The following is a 20008-nucleotide window of genomic DNA, read 5'->3' on the forward strand; positions in this document are numbered from 1 at the left end:
AAATAGAGCTAAGGTACTGTGCCAGCGCCAAGCTTTGTGTGAACACTAGAGTACGATGTTCGTTGGTCCTCACCACCCTGTTGCACGCTGTTCCACATCAGGGGCAATGGGTATTCAACTTGTTCAAGTCCTTAAAGCTATCTATTTGTTGTGGACGTGTAAGTGAAGTTACAATTAAGTAAAGTAATGAACAACATTTCTAAGCAAAAAAGCAAAGTTAGTTCAGAACGTAACAGTCATATTCAAGTTTGCATCATTGTATTTAGCCTTTTGTGCATTCAATATTTCCTTTTTTTTACCTTGAATTTTTTTCCCCCCCGACGGATCGACCCTTCTTCAAGGCCAAAAAATATCCATCGGATCAGTGCGCGACATTGCATAGCTGCAATTGGCTCAGTGAGAGCGTGTCTCGGTAGCTAGTTCAGGCCCATTTCAAAAAATGATAACAGCGACTTTTGATTTGAAATCGAGATCCTAAAATGTTGTTTTTCTCGGAATATACAGCATTCACTGAGCTGAAACTTCATCAGGGTACTTGTTCGGCACCCTTCTTTAGATTTGAGCACTTTTGTTGCTTCAAACGAACAAAATTCACAAATTGCAAATGATGGACTGTGCCTTTAACTTGGAAATGGGGATTATGTTTCCTCTGATATTTACAAGCAGGAGTTAGTAGCCTCAGGTTGTGACAGCCTCCTGGGTTCGTTACTGTTCTGCTACCCTTCTTCCTCCAACATTGCTAGCACGGTAGTCCAGGAGGGAACGGGGGGAAAGACGCAAGTATGTGCTGTATCGCTAAGCAGTGCTGGGGATAGATGTGCTTGGTACACTAATCACTGACCTTTAGGTTAACCAATACTGTTGGTGAAAAAAGTTGGAAATACAATGTATTTAATGCAAGCAAACTCCTTTCATTGGCAAATTGGTAAATGTTCAAGTGTGTCAGAAAAGTAAAAATACACCGTTGTGCTGATTAACAAAATAAGTTTGGTGGTCATGGCCGAGTGGTTTAGAGCACGGGACTCAAGCTCTGGTGTTTCTCATGAGTGTGGATTCAAGTCCTGGTCTTGACACTTGTGTCCCTAAGCAAGATGCTTAACCATTATTGCTTCGTCCTTGGGATGGTGCCGTGTGTTGTATAATGCACGTGAAAGAACCCAGTATCACTCATCGCTAAGAGAAGGGGTTCGCCCCGACCGTTGATGTCAGGAACTGGTTCCAGATTATGGAATCGAGTACCCATAACCAACTTTACAAATTACTTTAAGCAACTTATCAGACATTGAAAGAGAAGTTTTAAATGTCATTTGTGGAGAATTTTCAAAATGAAAACCAGGCTGCATTGGAAAAGGAAACATATTTCATGTTATGACGATGGCGAAAAGTTGCAGTTTACATACATTGTATGTAAACTGCTATATACATTGTACACCGTGAAGCTGTAAAGCTCACTGTACAGTGTACACAATTGAACAGTACCGGTATCTTGCTATATTGACGCACCGATGTACAGTGCGCTTGGGCCAAAAAAAAAAATAGTTCTGCTTCCGGTTACCCGACTGACCCTATTTTTAGGCTGCGACCCTAACATTTTTATCGGCAATTAAAAAAAAAAAAAAAAAAAGATTTAATAAATAAAAATAAAATTTTGATGTCTTTTCTGTCTTCACAAAATACCCTTTTGCACAAAAAAATGCTTGTATTTATTTGTTTTCTTACTTACATTCGCTTTTTTTCAAAAGAAACCTCCGTTATTTTTACAAATTCGCTTCGCGATATAGCTACTTCGCAATGCGATGTCACGGCGACTATAATCACGTGGCGACAACTGGTTCCCGCCGCGCGCCGCACAGGGGCCAATTTCGATGCAACCGATAGCACGCTAGCAGTGCAGGCCACTGTCAACTGGTCGGATTCGACATCGTAAAAATGCCAAGAAAACACCGATGGAGAAAGAACATTTTTGCAAATTAATTTACAGAATTGATCTAGCTTATCTGTGTATGTATTTTCTGTGTTCAAGAGTTCAATTTGAGATCGCACTACTCGTATTTGGAGTGATACACGCTGCGTGTTTCCCAAAATTTTTGACCTTAAAAACAGGTCTGTCGGCCCATGGTGGGCCGCTCGCCACACACGCACGCATCACACACCTCGGAGTTTTGGCCAGCTCCCCGCGTCTTGACTAGCGTTGTGCATATGGTGCGAACGACCTGAATTTTCCATTATTTTCCGAGATTATCGAACATAAATATATTTGCAATAATTAAAGGTAGTTTTTATTCACTCTTTGTTGCCATTTCGTGTATAGCTTTCGTAGTGCAATGGAAATAGTTCAGGCTAAAAACTTCGCATATAATTGAATACCCCATTAAATCTGCATAAAAAAAATGGCAAAAATTTTTTTTTTCCGACCGAACGACCCTATTTTTGAAGGGCATGTAATCGGAAGCAGAACTATTTTTTTTTTGGGCCTTAGTATTAGCATGCAGACCTTTATTAACAATCTGAACAGCATCTTCCGAGATTTAAATTTTGGCCCTGGGTTTCTTAATGGGTTCCCAAGTACCTGTGTCTTTTTTCGATCTGGTACCTGGTTCCCGTATATTCACTCGTCCCCCCCCGCCCAGCAAACAGGACGCTGGGATACTCTGATGAGCTTCACAGAATCTTGTGAAGGAAGTGGCCTATATATAACCTATGTATAAAGCATCAGGCTGCAGCTGTTCAAGACCACAGTTAGACAATGTGCGCAAATGCTATCCAAAAACTTCCTATAGAATTGCGCACATTCCATACCGGAGGTGATTTCTGTTTCATTGCGGACCATGTGGACAACATTTTGAGCGTCGCATAATGCAATCCGACCGTTCGTGATTCGAAAAAGGAGCCTGAGCGAGTGACGGGAATTGTAAATTTACAACACAGATAAGTTTTACAGAATTTCCTACATTATTACGCTTTTCAACGAGAAAAAAAAATCTCTAAACTGGAATAAAAGAGTAATGAATCCGTCTTAACGGCCGTTTCAAACCTTGCAGAGTCAGGACCTTGATGACGCGCAGGTCACTGGTCACGCAAAATCCAACAAATCAGAGCGTGAATTCACCCGAGTATCCCAGCATCCTGTTTGCAGGGCGGGGGGTACGAGCGAATGTTCTCGTACTACCCGTAAATGCACACCCCTACCATCGTGGAGGTTTTGTCCATGGATACTATACCTCAGTCATATGCAGTTAAAATTCCATGCTGGAACCATGGGACAACTAACAATCATTCTAACACCAATCTTGCCTGCTTTCTTGCATTTTGCCTCCATCTATTTCAGGAGCTAGTTGCCCTAGGGTCCATGAGTGTCTTTGGCTGTTTCTTCGTCTGCTATCCTGCCGCCTCCTCCCTGTCCCGATCCCTGCTGCAAGAGATCTCAGGCGGAAAGACTCAAGTACGTTGTCAGAGACACTTCATTTTAACATTTACTGTTGCCCTCCTCCAAAGTACTCAGTGCTGTTCAGGCCGTGAAAAAAAATAGGTTTACTCGGATGGCACTGTATTTAGCCTGTACCTTCTGCCTTGGTAGCGCCAGTATCACAACTCTAGTTGTACCACTTATGATAATTTACGTTTGTTTTTCGAATCATTGTTGTCGTCGTTCTCTTTTTCCCTTAAATTAAAAATATCTCAACAATAAACTCGGAGAAGAAAAATAGTCGATGAAAATTAGCAGCGACGACGTGGACACGAACTAGGGATCTTTGTATCCATAGCTCATCCCGCTATCCACCAGGCTACCCTGTTGTAGCTCGACGACAACCGTTCTTAAAATGCTTTTGTGACGGGTTGACTTAATAACAAGAATGCTCTTGATATCATTGTTCTGTTGTCATGAATAAACATACTGGCCCGTTGGCGTAAGAATACATTATCATAAGTGGTACCACTGGAGCTGTGATACTGGAGCTACCCTCTGCCTTCTTTCTTATGAAGGTGCGTGTTTTCGCGACCATAAACCAGAAACAAGTTTATGACGTGAAAGTGATGACAGAGGGATCATGTAATACGCAGGTGCGAGAAAACGCCGGACCAGAAGCTGTTCACGCTGCTGTGTTTCCAAACATGGCATACACAGCAAAAGTTATATTGCTCGTGCAAGAATTTCTAGAAAGAAGTGAGGACGGTGTATGATAGTAAAATCTTTCCATTTGGAATAAAATTATTCAAAAAGAGGGAAAGTAGGAGAAATTTTTAAGGTGCGCAACTTGGAGCAGATGACCCTCTGTCGCATCTCGTCAGTCATCATTTTCACAAAACATCTTGAATCCACGACAAATCGGCCCCAATGTTCGGTTCTCGTTATGTTAGAAAAATGAGGTCATTCAGTTCAGGCACAACCGAGGTTGTGAAAACATTCAACCAACGACCAAAGCCTAAACACGTTTCTGGTTAGGGTCGCAAAAACATGCTCCAAACAACCAACGAGCTTGCTGGGGTTTAAAGGCCAGTTAAAATTTCACAAACAGCAGCGGATATAACAATCAATTACATAGCATTGGTGACGGGCAAAACTAAATGTGAAAACTTAAATCTGTCCTGTGCAAAATGCAAGTGAATCAAAAGCTTAGAGTCTCTCTGATGCAGCAGAACGCTTTGTTAATTTGGGCCAGATTTTGACAAAATCTGGCAAGCATACAATACAGAGCCGTTGAAGACATACATATTTGCTTAAAAGTTGAATTTGTTGAGTTGATTGCACGATTTGCAAGAATTACATTAATTGGCATTAACAGCAAGAACTAGAAACTAATGCTTTGTGTCATTCGACAGTTTATGCTGTTGCCCATGCTCGTTATACAACATGTGATGCTGTGATAGTTTTATCTGGTCACAGTTGCAATTTTTTGACCAAATTAACATTGAGCATTTTCACGACAAACCAAGATATCGGCTCAAAATGCTCATTTGCACTTGAGACAATGCTAATCAGGTCAAATTTCACAGCACATTGTTTGTGCTGTTCAACGAAATCCATTTTGGTCCTTTATTCAACCATTTTTACTAAAAACTGTTTTTTTTTTTTTGTCTACACACATACCAGCCCTTCACATAGACTAGTTTCTAACCCCCTACATTATCTACTCTAAAAGGGGGTGGGAACCAGTCTACCCTGTTAAATCTTAATTATTGTGGGTCTACAAATAATTTCGAAAATGTAAAAACATGTATAACCAAATGTCTGTGAATTATTATTATTTATTTTTTTCATTTGTTGTCTTCAATGTAAATAACTAGAAAATAGCATCTGCTAGAGAAATAGCATTTGGAAAACAAAGTCTATTTTTGGGGGGTGAAAATCGACAATAGTACAGACGGTACATTATCAAAAATAGTTAAAGGGGCGTTGCGTCCTGAAATCCTCAAAAATATCATGTTTTGTATTGTTTACCCGTATCCTATTTCAAACATCTGGTTGAAAGGAAACCAACCTAATGTCTTACCGTTCCTGAGAAAAGACGGAAAAAAACTTGATTGTTTACATCGGACACGACGGATTATGATACGTTTTTCATACATGTACAATGTACGATACACGTTGTGTTTGTCTATTATTACACATGTACATGTACACAGCACCGTGCTCACGAACAGCAGTGACCAATCACCAATGCAAAATGTGATTTCTTACGCGTCCGCAAAAGGCGAACCCTTACAGCTGGATTCACAACTGGCACGAACAGCACAACTTTTCGGGGTCGCAAAAGTGGACCCCAAAAGTCATTCTAGGATGATTATGACGAATAACACAAGAATACTACAAAAGTGCCCAGTTTTTAAAGGGTAGTTGTGTGGATGTTTATATCCTACTTTTAAAAGTTTTTTCCGATTAACATCGTTTCGTTCAAAACACGTTTTGTAGCTCAATTGGGCGTATTCCAGGACTGAGTGTCCCTCTACTGATGAGACAATTTTACATGCAATGTTACTGTCTTGCTGATTAAAGAGGTTGTGGAATGCTCGAAGACATTTCCGTCATTTTTCGGGTATATGTAGCCTAAGGTGTGATGAAATAAAAACGACTATTGTTTCTGTCATGAAATGAGTACAAAAGGTACTTTTGAGAGCTGTTTTTCAGGTCCAGTTTCGACCCGAACATGCAACTGTGTAAAAGTCGTCGTTGCGGGCAGCAAACAAAACACAGTAAATAGTGACGTAATAAACAGGACTCCCGATGCACAGTAGCATACACGAGTCCTGTTTATTACGTCACGATTTACTGTGTTTTGTTTGCTGCCCGCAACGACGACTTTTACACAGTTGCATGTTCGGGTCGAAACTGGAACTGAAAAACAGCTCTCAAAAGTACCTTTTGTACTCATTTCATGACAGAAACAATAGTCGTTTTTATTTCATCACACCTTAGGCTACATATACCCGAAAAATGACGGAAATGTCTTCGAGCATTCCACAATAAATTGCATTTATTATTTTGTCCACAATTCGTGCACTTTTTATTGATTATTTTGTTCTGTTCTGCAGTTGGCAAGCTTGTTTTCCTGCATATTCATTCTGTTTGTCCTGCTATTTATGGGACCTCTGTTTTACTCACTGCCAAAGGTAAAATATTAAAAAAATAAATGGATCTTAATACTGAATATTTGTTTGCATGCGTTCTATTAGATGTTTCTGCATCGTGGTTATGTTTGCTTTCGCAGCTGCTACATTGTTTTGTTTGAATGGTTTACATTGCTACGTTGTTTTATTTGAATGGTTTACATTGCTACATTGTTTTGTTTTGTTTGAAAAAGAAAACAAATTGCATAGGGATGTGTGTAAATTGTTTTCGTTTTGCTGAAAGAATGCAAACTTTTTTTGTAATCCATGGACAGAACTTTAAAACAGTGGTTGTGTTTAAAATTCTGTAACTTGAAAAGTATATGAGTGATTTGAATGATTCTTGTACTAAAAGAATGCTTGTGAATTGGGCTATCATAGATTTTTGAAAGTGCTTCATGCAGAACTTCACTAAAATAATAGTCCCGACATTTGGGTTTTTTTTTTTTTTTACTCACCCCTGTATGTACATGCTTGCACAAGCCATGCCCTGCATATACATTGTAGTAAACAATATAGATTTGATAAAGTGAGTAAGAGTAACTTGATGTGTGTTTATGCCATTCACATACAAAGTTTGTCACAGTGATTATTTTATCATCAGGCTAAAAGGTTTATGTACTACATTCCTGACAGCATGCATTTCCCCAGTTTGTAAATTTGAAATTGGAGAAAAGTTAAACGAAAAAGTGAATTTAGCCATGTTTTTGAATCCAAAAAGTATGTGGATGTTAGAAAGAGCACAAGATGCAAATTGAGCCCTCGTGTTCTTTCAGTCATGTAAGTAAAAAAAAATCATTAAGTTATCGTGTACATGATGAGGAGAAAGTTCCTTTATTAAACAGGAGGTCGAATGAAATTAAAAAAACTTTGTTTTAAACTCCCGTTTACTTTAGAAACAAATAGTTTTGTAAGTATAAACTTCTCAAAAGTTTATACAAATGAGTGGTATTCTAAAAAGAATGAGATCCCATACAGCTTCAAAACATGTCCAAGACAATGACCTGAATCATCGATGCTTAGTTGTTAGTTTGTTTTTCCTTGCAGAGCTGCTTAGCTGCCATTGTTGTGGTCGCCTTGCGAGGCATGTTCCGTCAGTTTAGAGATATCAAAGTCTTATGGAAGTACTCCAAAATAGACTGCGTGAGTACTCGGATATTGTACATGTACAGCTAAAGGTGAAAGTACTTGGACTTTCGCGTGAATCACACCTACATGGTGTAATACATGTACATAATATTTGCTAGGTGTGATTCATGAGATAGTGCAACTTCTTTCGCCTTTAGCTGTAATTTTCAATTTGATGGATCTCGTACATGTAAAGTGTCTGTGCTTCCATGACAAGGGAAAAAAAAGGATTTCTTTCCGTTAAATAACTATCAAAGAAATCTACATTCTGGATTCTGTTCTGTTTCTAAAACAGTTTTACACGTACTACGCATGAAAATGGGTGTTTGTCATACTGTAGAAATTTGAAACATGTTTGTTATCTGTCGTACAGCTGTACATGTACGTGTTGTTTACTTAGATATGTGATATGTATTGCAGCACTGATCCAATCTGTGAGCACGTGCCTACGGCGCGCTCGCTCAGAAAGTGTTACAATGTAACAAAACCATCCCACATGCAGATGTACGTATGACATATCGGTACACGTCGCATGTAAGCTTGCAATGCACAACATGCAATGCATAACTTTTTTCAAAACCGTTTTTCTTGAAATGAGGTCGCGGAAGTTTTGCAGTGCACTATCGACTTTCTCGCGGCATATCTTAGGAATGAATTGAGCTACAGAAACAATTTTGTTATCACTAGAATGCTACAGAGTTGCTCTTTTACGAGGTATATTAAAAAAAATTCAAGGATGGGAGTTATTCCTCATTATCTTCAAGTAAACTTGAATCCTCGATCCTGATTGGTCGATCCATGGCAACAAGCCATGCTACATATAACCATGTACATGTAGCACGGTCTCGGTCCATACCGCACTCCGCGTATTGCACTATTCCAAGATGCGCGCGCCATTCCGCACAAACATGCACGTGTAATAGGATAAGCACTGAAGTTTGTGTACAGCGTGCGTTTCATCTTTATTGTGCGTCAAGTTTGCTTGAAGATAAATTTGTTATCACGCTCGCGCTCGTGGAACATTGAAATTGAAGTGCGTCTGTGTCCCACATACCACGAGGCCGAAGTGGGACACAGACGCACTACATTATTCCGTGTTCCACTCGCACTCGCGGGATAACTAATATTATGCCATGGTAGGTCACATTTAAAAAAATTGGCTTAAACATGTCACGGTAAAAACACATGGTTACATCATTGTTAAGGTAAAATTTACTTATGGTGCTGAAGTGGATGGGGAGTGAAGTGTAAGTTGTTGTTGCTCTATTCATCTGAAATCTCTTGTAATATCAACCAGTGTCATGAGCGGATGAACTCATGCATATATGCATGAGATGCAGTAATATACATGTAATTGTATCCTATTGTTTAGATGATATGGGTGGTGACGTGGTTTTCCACCATGTCGCTGGGCGTGGACTATGGCCTAGGAGTAGGCGTGGTCTTTGCCATTATGACAGTCATCATCAGGACGCAGAAGCCGTACTGTTGCCTGATGGGAAGGATACCAGGGACAGACATATACCGAGACTTGTCCTACTACCAGAGTGTGAGTCACCTTGTCATTGTCATTGTCATTGTCATTGTCATTGTCATACCTTTAATTGATTCAATGGACCAACCTCCCCCCCCCCCCCAAAAGTAAATCTGTCTTTGGGATAAAACGTTGGAAATGCAAATGGCTTGTAGAACTTACGAACTAATAATGACAGTCGTCATCAGGACTCGGAATGGGAACTCATGCGCAAATTTCAAATATTTTATTCCCAAAGATTTGTTTTTGTTTGTACAGGTTGTGTGTTTTCACAGAAAGGGAGACATGCCAACAAGATTGTTATATTTTCGCTTAAAATATTACAAGTAAATTCTAGACATACATGCATTTATTACTTACATGTACATGCATTGCAGCATGAAAAAAAATGCTCAACTTATTCATCTTCTTGGTTTGACTAGGGAATTTTATTCAATAATCAAAACAACATTTGTTATTTTAAAAAAGAGGGGTAATTGAATATTGCAATCATATCAACTGAGACCACTTGAAAATTAGACATGTGAAAAAATTCCTACGTGCACACTGTTCCAGTCGGGCGATGACTCAGTCAGTTACTCAGTTGGGGAGTCAGACAGCCAGTAAGTCTTGCAGTCAGTTCATCAGTGACCCAGTCAAACAGTCAGTATGTTAATCTGTCAGTTAGTCCATCAGTGACCCAATCAAATAGTCAGTCAGTTACTCAGGTGACCGCTCAGTCAATTGCTCAGTCGATCATTCAGTCACACATTCAGAAAGTGAATCAGTCAGTCAGTCATTCGGTGACTGAGTCGGGGTGTGATTCAGTCAGTTAGTTAGTCCGTCAGTTAGTTAGTCTGTCAGTGATCCAATCGGGGAGTCAGTCAGTTACTCAGTTGACCGCTCGGTCAGTTGCTCAGTAAGTCATTCAGTCACACAGTCAGTAAGTGAATCAGTCAGTCAGTCATTCAGTGACTCGGGGAGTCAGACAGTAAGTTAGTTGGGGAGTCCGTCAGTCAGTCAGTTAGTTGGTCCGTCAGTGACCTGGTCAAACAGTCGGTCAGTTACTAAGTTGACCACTCAGTCAGTTGCTCAGTCAGTCATTCAGTCACGCAGTCAGTAAGTGAATCAGTTAGTCAGTCATTTGGTGACTCAGTCAGTCGGGGAGGCCATCAGTCAGTCAGTTTGTTAGTCCGTCAGTGACCCGATCAAGCATTTAGTCAGTTACTCAGTTGATCACTCGGGGAGTTGCTCAGTCAGTCATTCAGTCACGCAGTCAGTAAGTGAATCGGGGAGTCAGTCATTTGGTGACTCAGTCAGTCAGTTAGTCCATCAGTCAGTTAGTTAATTAGTCCGTCAGTGACCCGATCAAACATTCAGTCAGTTGATCACTCCGTCAGTTGCTCAGTCAGGCATTCAGTCACGCAGTCAGTAAGTGAATCAGTTAGTCAGTCATTTGGTGACTCAGTCAGTCAGTTAGGCCATCAGTCAGTCAGTTACTTAGTCTGTCAGTGACCCGATCAAACATTAAGTCAGTTACTCAGTTGATCACTCGGTCAGTTGCTCAGTCTGTCATTTAGTCACACAGTCAGTGAATCAGTCAGACAATAATTAGTCAGTCAGTCACTCATCAGAGGGCAAAAGCCTGGCCCTTCAGGCCCAGAAAAAATGACAACCCCGGAATGTCCACCTCAACAGGCCAAGCAGATCCCCGGAGTGATGATCTTCCGCATGCACAGCCCGCTGTACTACGCCAACGCAGACTATGTCAAGGCCAGCCTGTATAGCAAGTCCCAGCTGAACCCAGTCAAGATTCTGATGGCGAGGGCTAAGGTCGAGTCTAAGAAGAGGAAAGCTGAAAGGCGGACAGAGAAAGCGGAGGTTAGGCGGAGGAAAAAGGCGGGCAAGAAACACACCAGACTTGATGAAGAAGAGGTACATTGTATTGTGAAAAATGGGAAAATGTTTTTGTCTCAAATCTATATGGTCCTTAGTTGAAAATTGAGGCAAAGGTCCTTATTTTTGTTTGAATTATCAGAGAAGCTACCGGTACGAAACAATACAAAGTCTACATAAGTCAATTCCTTGGAACGAGATAGTTTACAAAATGTATTACTCTGGAGATTGTTTTAAGTAAATATGAGCTGAGAATGTCTGACGGCAAATTTGTGACTGCTGTTAGGACTTTTTCACACTTTTCCGATGAATTTTTGCAAGAGTTGAGTTTCTATGAAACCTTCAATATATATGGAAGCAGAGTAGCATTTTTTTTAATTTTGTTTTAGGACAGCTGATAAGAATGAAAAATGGTCCCATAAATCCCGCGATGAACAGGTTAAAAAATGGCTCTTATTTGTAAAATGAGTCAATTTGAAATGTAGGGGCTTGGGTAAAAACTTTGGCAAAATTTGTTTTCCCTGTCATTCAGAATTTACTCAACTTCTGGTTTATCCTTTTTTTATTTGTGCTTAACATTTTACATTTTGGTCCCATTAGATTCAGTTTCAAAGGTATTTTGCCTTTGAGAAAGGCAGCATCACAATGTCTTCCAACTTTAAAGACGGATTTCTCTAAGTTTGAAATGACTGTCTGAAAGCAGTTTGCAATAATTACCTTTTCAATTCATAAACTTTTTCAGAACCCATGTAAGGAGAAAAAGAGATATGATTGTCTTCCTCTGTTGCAGTTATTGAATTGTAAATTCTGGAAATTTAGAAAAAAATAGATTCAGAAAATACAAACACTCAATATGTTACTCAAATGTCCACCACCAAATGCCACAGACTGTAAAACTGAAAATGTCACTTTTTTTCCATTGAAATGACACCAAAGTCAGTTCATTTCTAATTTTCTAAACAGAAGTTATAATTTCTCAAAGTTACATTGTATCAGCTACATGTATTTAACCATATTTCCACTCAAACAGGCTTTGATTCATCATTTTTTAAATCGTCAATCATGCTAATTATGAGTAACAGTTTGTCGGAAGTGGATTTTCTGGCAAATAATATACTGTACATGTACAGTGGAACGTAGCTATACCAAACTTAACTATACCGAACATTCTGCTATATCGAACCTTCTGCTATATCAAACATTCTGCTATATCGAACCTTCTGCTACATGTATATCAAACATTCTGCCATATCGAGCCTTCTGCTATATCGAGCCTTCTGCTATATCGAACCTTCTGCTATATCGAGCCTTCTGCTATATCGAACCTTCTGCTATATCGAACCTTCTGCTATATCAAACCTTCTGCTATATCAAACCTTCTATATCAAACATGCTGCTATATCGAACCTTCTGCTATATCGAACATTCTGCTATATCGAACATTCTGCTATATCGAACATTCTGCTATATCAAACATTGTCCTTGGCTTTTGATTGTTGTGTACAAAACGTACCGAACATTGTGACAAGATGCTATTATTTTCCTGAGGAATAAAAGCCACCTATTGTTGTATGTAGTAAGCTCAAAAACTGTGTAATTACATAATTCAATAGTCGGCACATGTTCAAAGTCCTCTTTCAGTAACTAGCAGAACATGCAGGGTGACGTTCTGAATGGCGCTATTAAATGAATAGTACCAGAGCACCAGCAGCTTAAAATGACTATACCGAACGATCGCTATTACGAACAATTTCAATGGATCCGGCGATGTTCGTTATTGTGGCGTTCCACTGTATTGTGCTCTTGTTCGTCATAGATGTCTGCCATGAATGTGAGCGACACCACCAACCACCACCTCCGAGAAGATGCCATCGAAGTCATCGACGACAACCGAAATTCCAACAATCGCCTCGGCAACGGGGACCACTTGAGCCTAGAGATGGCTGCCGAAGACAAAACACATTCCCTGGTGTTGGACCTGGGCTCGGTCAGCTTTCTGGACACGGTGGGGATCAGTGCGCTGAAGAGCATCATCGCTGACTACGAGAAGATTGGAATCACCGTGGTCATGGCACACTGTAAAGGTAGAATTCAAACAGTTTTATGCTGATTCCAGACAGGCCGGCCTATAGTCCTCTTTGTACTAGCCTTTCACCAAGGCCATCGTGGCTTAACTTGCCCACTTTCAAAGCAGCGAGAACACGGAGCGACTGGAAATGGAGTCTACACATGCGAGTGGCGTAGCTACGAGGGCCTTTTGCAACTTGTCGAGAAATTCTTATGTTTTTCTTTATGTTCTCGATTTTTGCTACCCCAAAAGGGGAGCAAAATTCCAACCAGTCATCAGCCTTTTAGTGCGTGCGTGGCTACTACGCGGACGCATCGACGCGCCTGGATGCTTGCACAAAATTTATAAACAAAAGATGCGAGTCTAGTTTTCCACAAGATCATGACCGCGTAATTGTTCTTACATTATCATATTCTAACTTTACTTATAAAGGTATTTCAAGAAATTATGTGAGGGTATGAACTTATATTTTATCTGAACTTACAGTTATTTGCTCTTACGTTTTCCTTACCCACCCTTCTTTTACAAATGGAAGCGACTGGGCAAAATCCGCATTGTGATTGGTTAACTTTCAGCACGCTTCTTATTTGCATAAAAACTATGAATACTTCAACAAAATCAAGCTGCAAAAGGCCTCGTGGCTTTGCCACTCGCACATGCTGACTTAATCTTTGCTCCAGTCGCTTCGGGCTTTCTCAACTCCGCCGCTCTAAGCCACGATGGCCTGGGCGAAAGGCTATCTTTGTACCTGACTGACTGTCTCACTGACTCACTCCCCGACTCCCCGACCGACCAACCGACCGACCGACCGACCCGACTGACGCAACCTGACTGACCTGACCTCACTGACCTGACCTGACCTGACCTAACTGACTCCCCGACACGTGAGAATTAGACTAGCTTAAGTCTCTCACTCACCGACTGCCTTCTTTTTATCCTCCTGGCTGTAAGCCGGAGGGAGGTATTGCGATCACGTAGTCCGTCTGTGTGTCTGTGTGTATGTTTATGTTTGTGTTCCATTTTGGTTAGGTTCACTGTAAGTTCAGTCATCAATCTCATCCAAACTTGATATGTGGTTAGTGTTCATGGTATCTGGTGACGTGATTAGACTCACGCAACAGGTCTTGACCTCCAGGGTTGCTCTCTACAGGCCTAGGTCTATGGATGATTTATGTCACACCAGTGTCGTGACAGTTATTGTTACAAAAGGCCCCTTTATAGCTTCACAGACTGTATAGTGATCTAGGGGTGTTCACTTTCAGGTAGCCTACCTTGAGAGGCACACACTAGTGACACAACACTGCCTGACTAACACAGCTGCCCACTAATTACTTTGGCTGTTATCCGGAAACCTCTGCTAGCATGCCAGGGGGATCAAGCAAGTTTTACTTACAGTATTTGTTTAATGCTGGTTCCTGTTCCTTCACCTGTTTATGTTGTTGCCTGCACTGGCAGTGTTCCTATTTTGACTGAGCATGGGAGAAGGAAACGGTCCATATGAAATGTGTCGTAGTCCGGTACGTCACAAATTTGGTCGCAAGTTACAGTGGGAGTTCAACAACAACGGAGTGCCCTTTTGCACCGTTCATTTTGAATAGCTTGGGACTTGACTTGGGAATGGATAGCCTTTAGTCAAGTCCCACGCGCCTATACCCGGACCATCCGAACACGTAACGCACCCCGGATGCTGGCACGTAAAAAGACTAGCATGAGCAGTGAAGCTGCGAGGGCCTTTACTATCTCGTGGAACTAATCACTTATTCATTTATTCACGTAATATAAATCAAGCAATATAAACCAATCATCTAACGGTGGTTTGCAATTACCAGCAACAGCACACTTGCCATGGTGCACGTGCTGTCTGGCGCCAGACGACGGCTGATTTACACAAGTAATTCTGCATTTTCAGTGGTCAATTCACAACGGGTAATGCATTATGCATGTCTACCAAATTGGTAGACAAATGTAAGAAAACATAAGCGTTCTCCATGAGATGGTTAAGGCCCTCGCGGCTTCGCCGCTCGTGCTAGTCTTTTTACGTGTCACCATCCAGGGTGCGTCTCGTGTCCAGGTAAGCGCGTGGAACTTGACTAAAGGCTAGGGAATGGATAGCTTGTGAGGACTTCCCATGGCCTCAACTACAACTTTGACAAGATTGTGTTTGTTTCTTGGTTTTTTATAGAAAATGTGCGTGAGATGTTACTAGGGAGTGGTTTCATGGAACAAGTTGGACTAGATAGGATGTTTGTGACGTTACATGATGCTATCCTACAAACAGCTAATGATCAGGATGTGGAAGACATGGTAGGTGGATTAAGCGGAACCTCGAATGTGATCATTTTTACATATCGGACTCCTTTCTTCTTGTAAACCCCCTTTTTTCCCCCTTACCCACCATCACACTACCTTGTTTCGGATTTCCACTCCTTGCCCGTTCATCTTCACAACACTGCCCCCTTATTAATCCCTCATGGTCTGTCCCCCATTTTATACGTCCTTTGTTTGTCCTACCTACTCCCTTCCCTGTGATCTTCAGCCACACTGGTCTGTCCTCTAATTGAACTATCGCCGTTAGCCACGACTTAGCCATGCCCATTAGACAACCCTATGGAATTTTTGTACCCGGTACAGTACACTAAGCAGAAATCCGAAGGTTGCAGGTTCAAACCCCACTGCATTTAACTCTTTCAGTGCCTTGGAAATTTGAAAAGTTTAACCCTAAAGTGCCTAACTTCGAGCGTTTTTTTGTCATTGTGCAAAATTCTGTAAAAAAAAAAGTAAAAAAGTTTTACTTACTAAATTTGTTGTTGTTGCTCTCTGGTATACCCTTGGTATTTTGGAAAGTCAAAAGTAGTCATGTACATAGTGCTACATCCTGAAACACTGTCCTGCACATAGGGGAATTCCGCACTTTTTGCAGAAAATACGAGTGTCAGTGCTGCGCCCTCTCGCAAGAACTCGAATAAAACAAATAAATACAGGTCGTTCCTGAATGAAAATTATATTATTAGGAAGAGCGAGAGCACCCCTTGTGATAACATGCTTACTCTACCTCGTACATGTTCGAGGTTTGGCGATTTTAAGTACGAACATTACCTCGTACATGTACGAGGTTGGCACTTCGAACTAACAAATATACCTCGCACATGTACGACTTTGGCTCTGAAAAAGGTAATTTGTTTTTATTCTACTTAAAACTTATTATAATGCGTCTAGTCTTTTCCCTTTGTGGAGTATTGGCAAATATGTAATATAAAGCCATATTCTCTCCGAGTGATCCCCTTTCACTGCATCTATTTCCAAGGTTTGCAGCATTGCTAATGATGCTAGCGTTGCGACTTAGAGCCCCGATCTCTGGTTACGCGGCATGTATGGGCTTATGGCTTCTGACGTACACCCCTTGAACAAAGACATTAGCAAAATAGGGCTGGATAGCTCAGTTAAGTAGAGTGCCGAAATAGCATATTCAATAGGTCACAGGTTCAAACCTTGCTCCAGTCAATTTCTTTGTTAAAGAGAATGTAAAACATTTGCTTTAGCTGCAGTTTTCAGAAATAAATGGATTTGGAGGATTAGTATGTTATAGCAAATATTGTTAAAATGACTTGTTTCACGATTTGGGCTTGTAGATACTGGAAAAACCAAGAAAACCAATCATGTTCTTGTAGTTTGGTTCCCTGACCCCACTTAAGATGAAACAGCAATTTATAAACTTTGCGGAATTGTAAGGTCAGAGAATCAGTCTAGCAGGCTTGTACCCCTTCACAGGTGTGTAATCAATTGCCAAGAAAACGCGGAATAACTAATTATGAAAAATTAGGAGCACTTTCTGAAGAAAAAAAAACCAGTTTTCTCCAACGCTTGTCGGCCGACCAGCGTTGGAAAAATGCCATGTGTCTTGAAAATGACAGCGCACCAGGAGCCACGATTTTACAGAATGTTTTAGACTGTCATTCCCTAACAATCCAGTAAAGTATTTCGTGATAATTCGATCATTTCGTTTTGTGATGTTTGCAAATGTTGTATCTTCCCTTTAAACTTATAAAAAAAAGTACATTTTACTTGGTGCGACTCTGGATTGCAAGTCTGAAATGGATGTGAAAAAAAAGCAAACGAAAACGGTTCTCAAATTCTTTCCCCTCTGGAATTTGTTTTCACAGAGAGAACAGAATGCCTGGGAGCACATCCCTGGCGGAGGCGGAGGTGATGCGGCCTGTGAAATCATGGCTATATAGGCGTAACCATGGAGACCGTTACCAAGGTAACAACATGCCAGAAAATTCCACTCCAAAATGAGACATGAGCACGAAACGCCAGTGATGGATTTGTGCCAGCGCAATTTCGAAAGTTTTAATCACCTTAAAAACTTTCAAAATCAAAAACCTTTTATCATAGATTTATCATTTTAGCAATATTTTTTAATCATATATTTATATAGTTCTTTTATGACATGATTTTTGTATTAATATTTTGTTTTAATGAAAATTGTGTTTTCATGTGGTCTTCCAACTCAGTCTTAGTTTAAGAAAAAAAAAAGCAATGGTCTTCAAAGTTTAGCTGTGTCGTAACGAATGTATAGATGCTGTAAATCTGCCTAAATACTGCCAATAGAAATTCATTCATTGTGTGTTACTGACAGAACAAAGCCTTGAATTTTCTGCTTAGTTGATTGCACTGCCGTTCTGCATGGGTCCCTTGTGTGCATCTGGAAGCATCCAGACATAGTTTTAGTACGCAATTTTGTGAAGCTGTTCTGATCGCATACATGTACATGTAATGGACAATGATGAGTGTCAATCAAATGGTGCATTGACCGAGGCGTAGGTCTTGTTACCATAGTAACTCGTTCAAACTCTGCCACTATTGCTGAGAGAAATGAACACGAATCAAAGATGGGTGGGTAACAAGAAGTAAAGTCTGTCTCGAGCCAATACGGTTCGTCAGGCTGGCGTTTATCTCCGGTTCCACTGGCATGAAATGTCCGAGAATATTTCTTCTCTCTTGATGGGATGCTAGTCCATTGCAGGTTACTCCCCAGCTAATGCCGGTACCCATTTGTTCTCCTGGGTGGAGAGGGGCAAGTGGGAGTGAAACGCGTAGCCCACGGACACAACATATGGCCGGCAGCTGGATTCGAACCCCCGGCCCTCTGATCTCGAGTCACGAAACCTAACCACAAGGCCACACTGCCCTTGATTAAAGTTGGGTGGGGTTTATGGTGCAATCTAGAATAGACCGTTGTCCCAAGCTTTGCAAAAATGGGTCACCAGCTAAACTGTCATTGACATATATTGCTTGTATAATGCGAGTAACTGGTCCCCTGCTGGTTTTCATCAGCACAAAGATATCTGAACAGCGCTATTTTCCATTTAGCAGCGCTCTTAATTTGCCCAATGGTAGAACACATCATTGCTCTGTATTTCATTCAGCTTTTAACCTTCCTGCCGTCTGATCAGTCACAGACACTGAAACAAAATCAATCCTCTTCCCCTGCCATGCCTTTTACACAGGCTAGTCACCAACATTCAGATCATATTTCCAGCAATCACTGTGACTAGTCAAATTCGGCAAGTGGTAGGTACAGCTGGCTATTATCAATCGCCTTCAGTCTAAGTAACTGTACATGTATCAAGTTACATTAACAGTCACAGCCAGTCAATCCTGCTGTACCGGTGTAAAGGCAGGCAGCACTCAACCATTCAAAACAGTCACTTGACTGATTTTGACTGAAAGGACAACTTTGCCCAGAATGTGTGTTTGCATAGGTGGGTTAATGATGTTTTAAACTTTGCTAGACATGTAATGCAATTGAAAGGAAAACATGCAAATTTGTAGGCTTTCCGTAGGTTTGTGCAGTTGTTCTTGTATGTTTGTTGTAGGTCCAACTACGGTGCCTGCAAATATTTCAAAAACGCTCTAGTAAGGCCAAAAAAAAGTCTCCAGTTTCTGGTATGCGCGCGCGTCGCCGTAGCCATGCGCGTTGGCAAAATGAAAACGTTTTTTTACAATGAAAGATGATGTCTCAAAACCGCCAAACTCACTGGTTTGACTGGAATCCTGCTGCTGCACAATTTTAACTTGTTTTTAGATTGGGTTATGGTTGAGAATAAGCTTTATGTGGCCTCTCTGGACTCCCATATATTTGCACTAAGTTTAGTCGGGCACCATTTGCAGTCATCAGCACACATTTGAAGCAAAATAAATCAGGTAAAAAAAAAAAAAAAGCTGCGTCGCCGCACCACTTTTTGGGCAAGCTCCATACCAGAAACCGGAGACTTTTTTATTTTGGCCTAATGTAATAAAATACCATCCTGAGTAATCTGCATAAGGCCATCTTTCTGGTCACATTGTAATCTCAGGGGGCATTTCAATAGAAAGTCTTTGTATCCTGAGCATTTGGGCAGTCCTCTTTCAAATAATTTAGTAATCCAATATTTCAAAACTGCACTGTACTTGACCGAATATTTGATTATTCGAAACCCGCCAATCATGTTTTACACACACAAACTGCAGCTGCCTTCCTTGCTGGTCAAAAGTTGCATACAAAGTGTGCTGCTTAAAATCTACAAAGGACGTGGATATTATGGGCCTCTGGAGTGTTTGGTAGAAAGTCACTATGTAACTGTTCAGGGACTTTACCCAGCTACAAGAATGGGACCAATAAATAGGCATCGACAAGAAAAATACAGTCAACAAAAAAGTGGCATCTGACAATATAAATGCAATTTACGGTTAAAGCTACAGTCCATCATTTGTAATTTGTGCATTTTGTTCGTTTGAAGCAACAAAAGAGTTCA

General features: G+C 40.8%; 1 protein-coding gene across 5 annotated transcripts in view; it reads left to right on the forward strand.

The window, feature by feature from the left end:
* Window positions 1-17747, forward strand: part of LOC119737354 (solute carrier family 26 member 6-like) — a 45243-nt gene extending 27496 nt beyond the window's left edge. For 4 of the 5 annotated variants that reach the window (XM_038211646.1, XM_038211647.1, XM_038211650.1 and 1 more), the window contains exons 10-17: window positions 3329-3442; window positions 6532-6609; window positions 7654-7749; window positions 9107-9283; window positions 10946-11182; window positions 12960-13227; window positions 15394-15515; window positions 17372-17747. In XM_038211646.1, coding sequence (XP_038067574.1) covers window positions 3329-3442; window positions 6532-6609; window positions 7654-7749; window positions 9107-9283; window positions 10946-11182; window positions 12960-13227; window positions 15394-15515; window positions 17372-17446 — 1167 coding nt within the window. In that variant the 3' untranslated portion in view covers window positions 17447-17747. The remainder of the gene's footprint in view (window positions 1-3328; window positions 3443-6531; window positions 6610-7653; window positions 7750-9106; window positions 9284-10945; window positions 11183-12959; window positions 13228-15393; window positions 15516-17371) is intronic. The other variant, XM_038211651.1, reaches the window with a different exon arrangement.
* Window positions 17748-20008: the final 2261 nt, after the last annotated feature.

Source organism: Patiria miniata, unplaced genomic scaffold (assembly GCF_015706575.1).
Source record: "Patiria miniata isolate m_02_andy unplaced genomic scaffold, ASM1570657v1 HiC_scaffold_3, whole genome shotgun sequence".
Lineage (NCBI taxonomy): Eukaryota > Metazoa > Echinodermata > Asteroidea > Valvatida > Asterinidae > Patiria > Patiria miniata.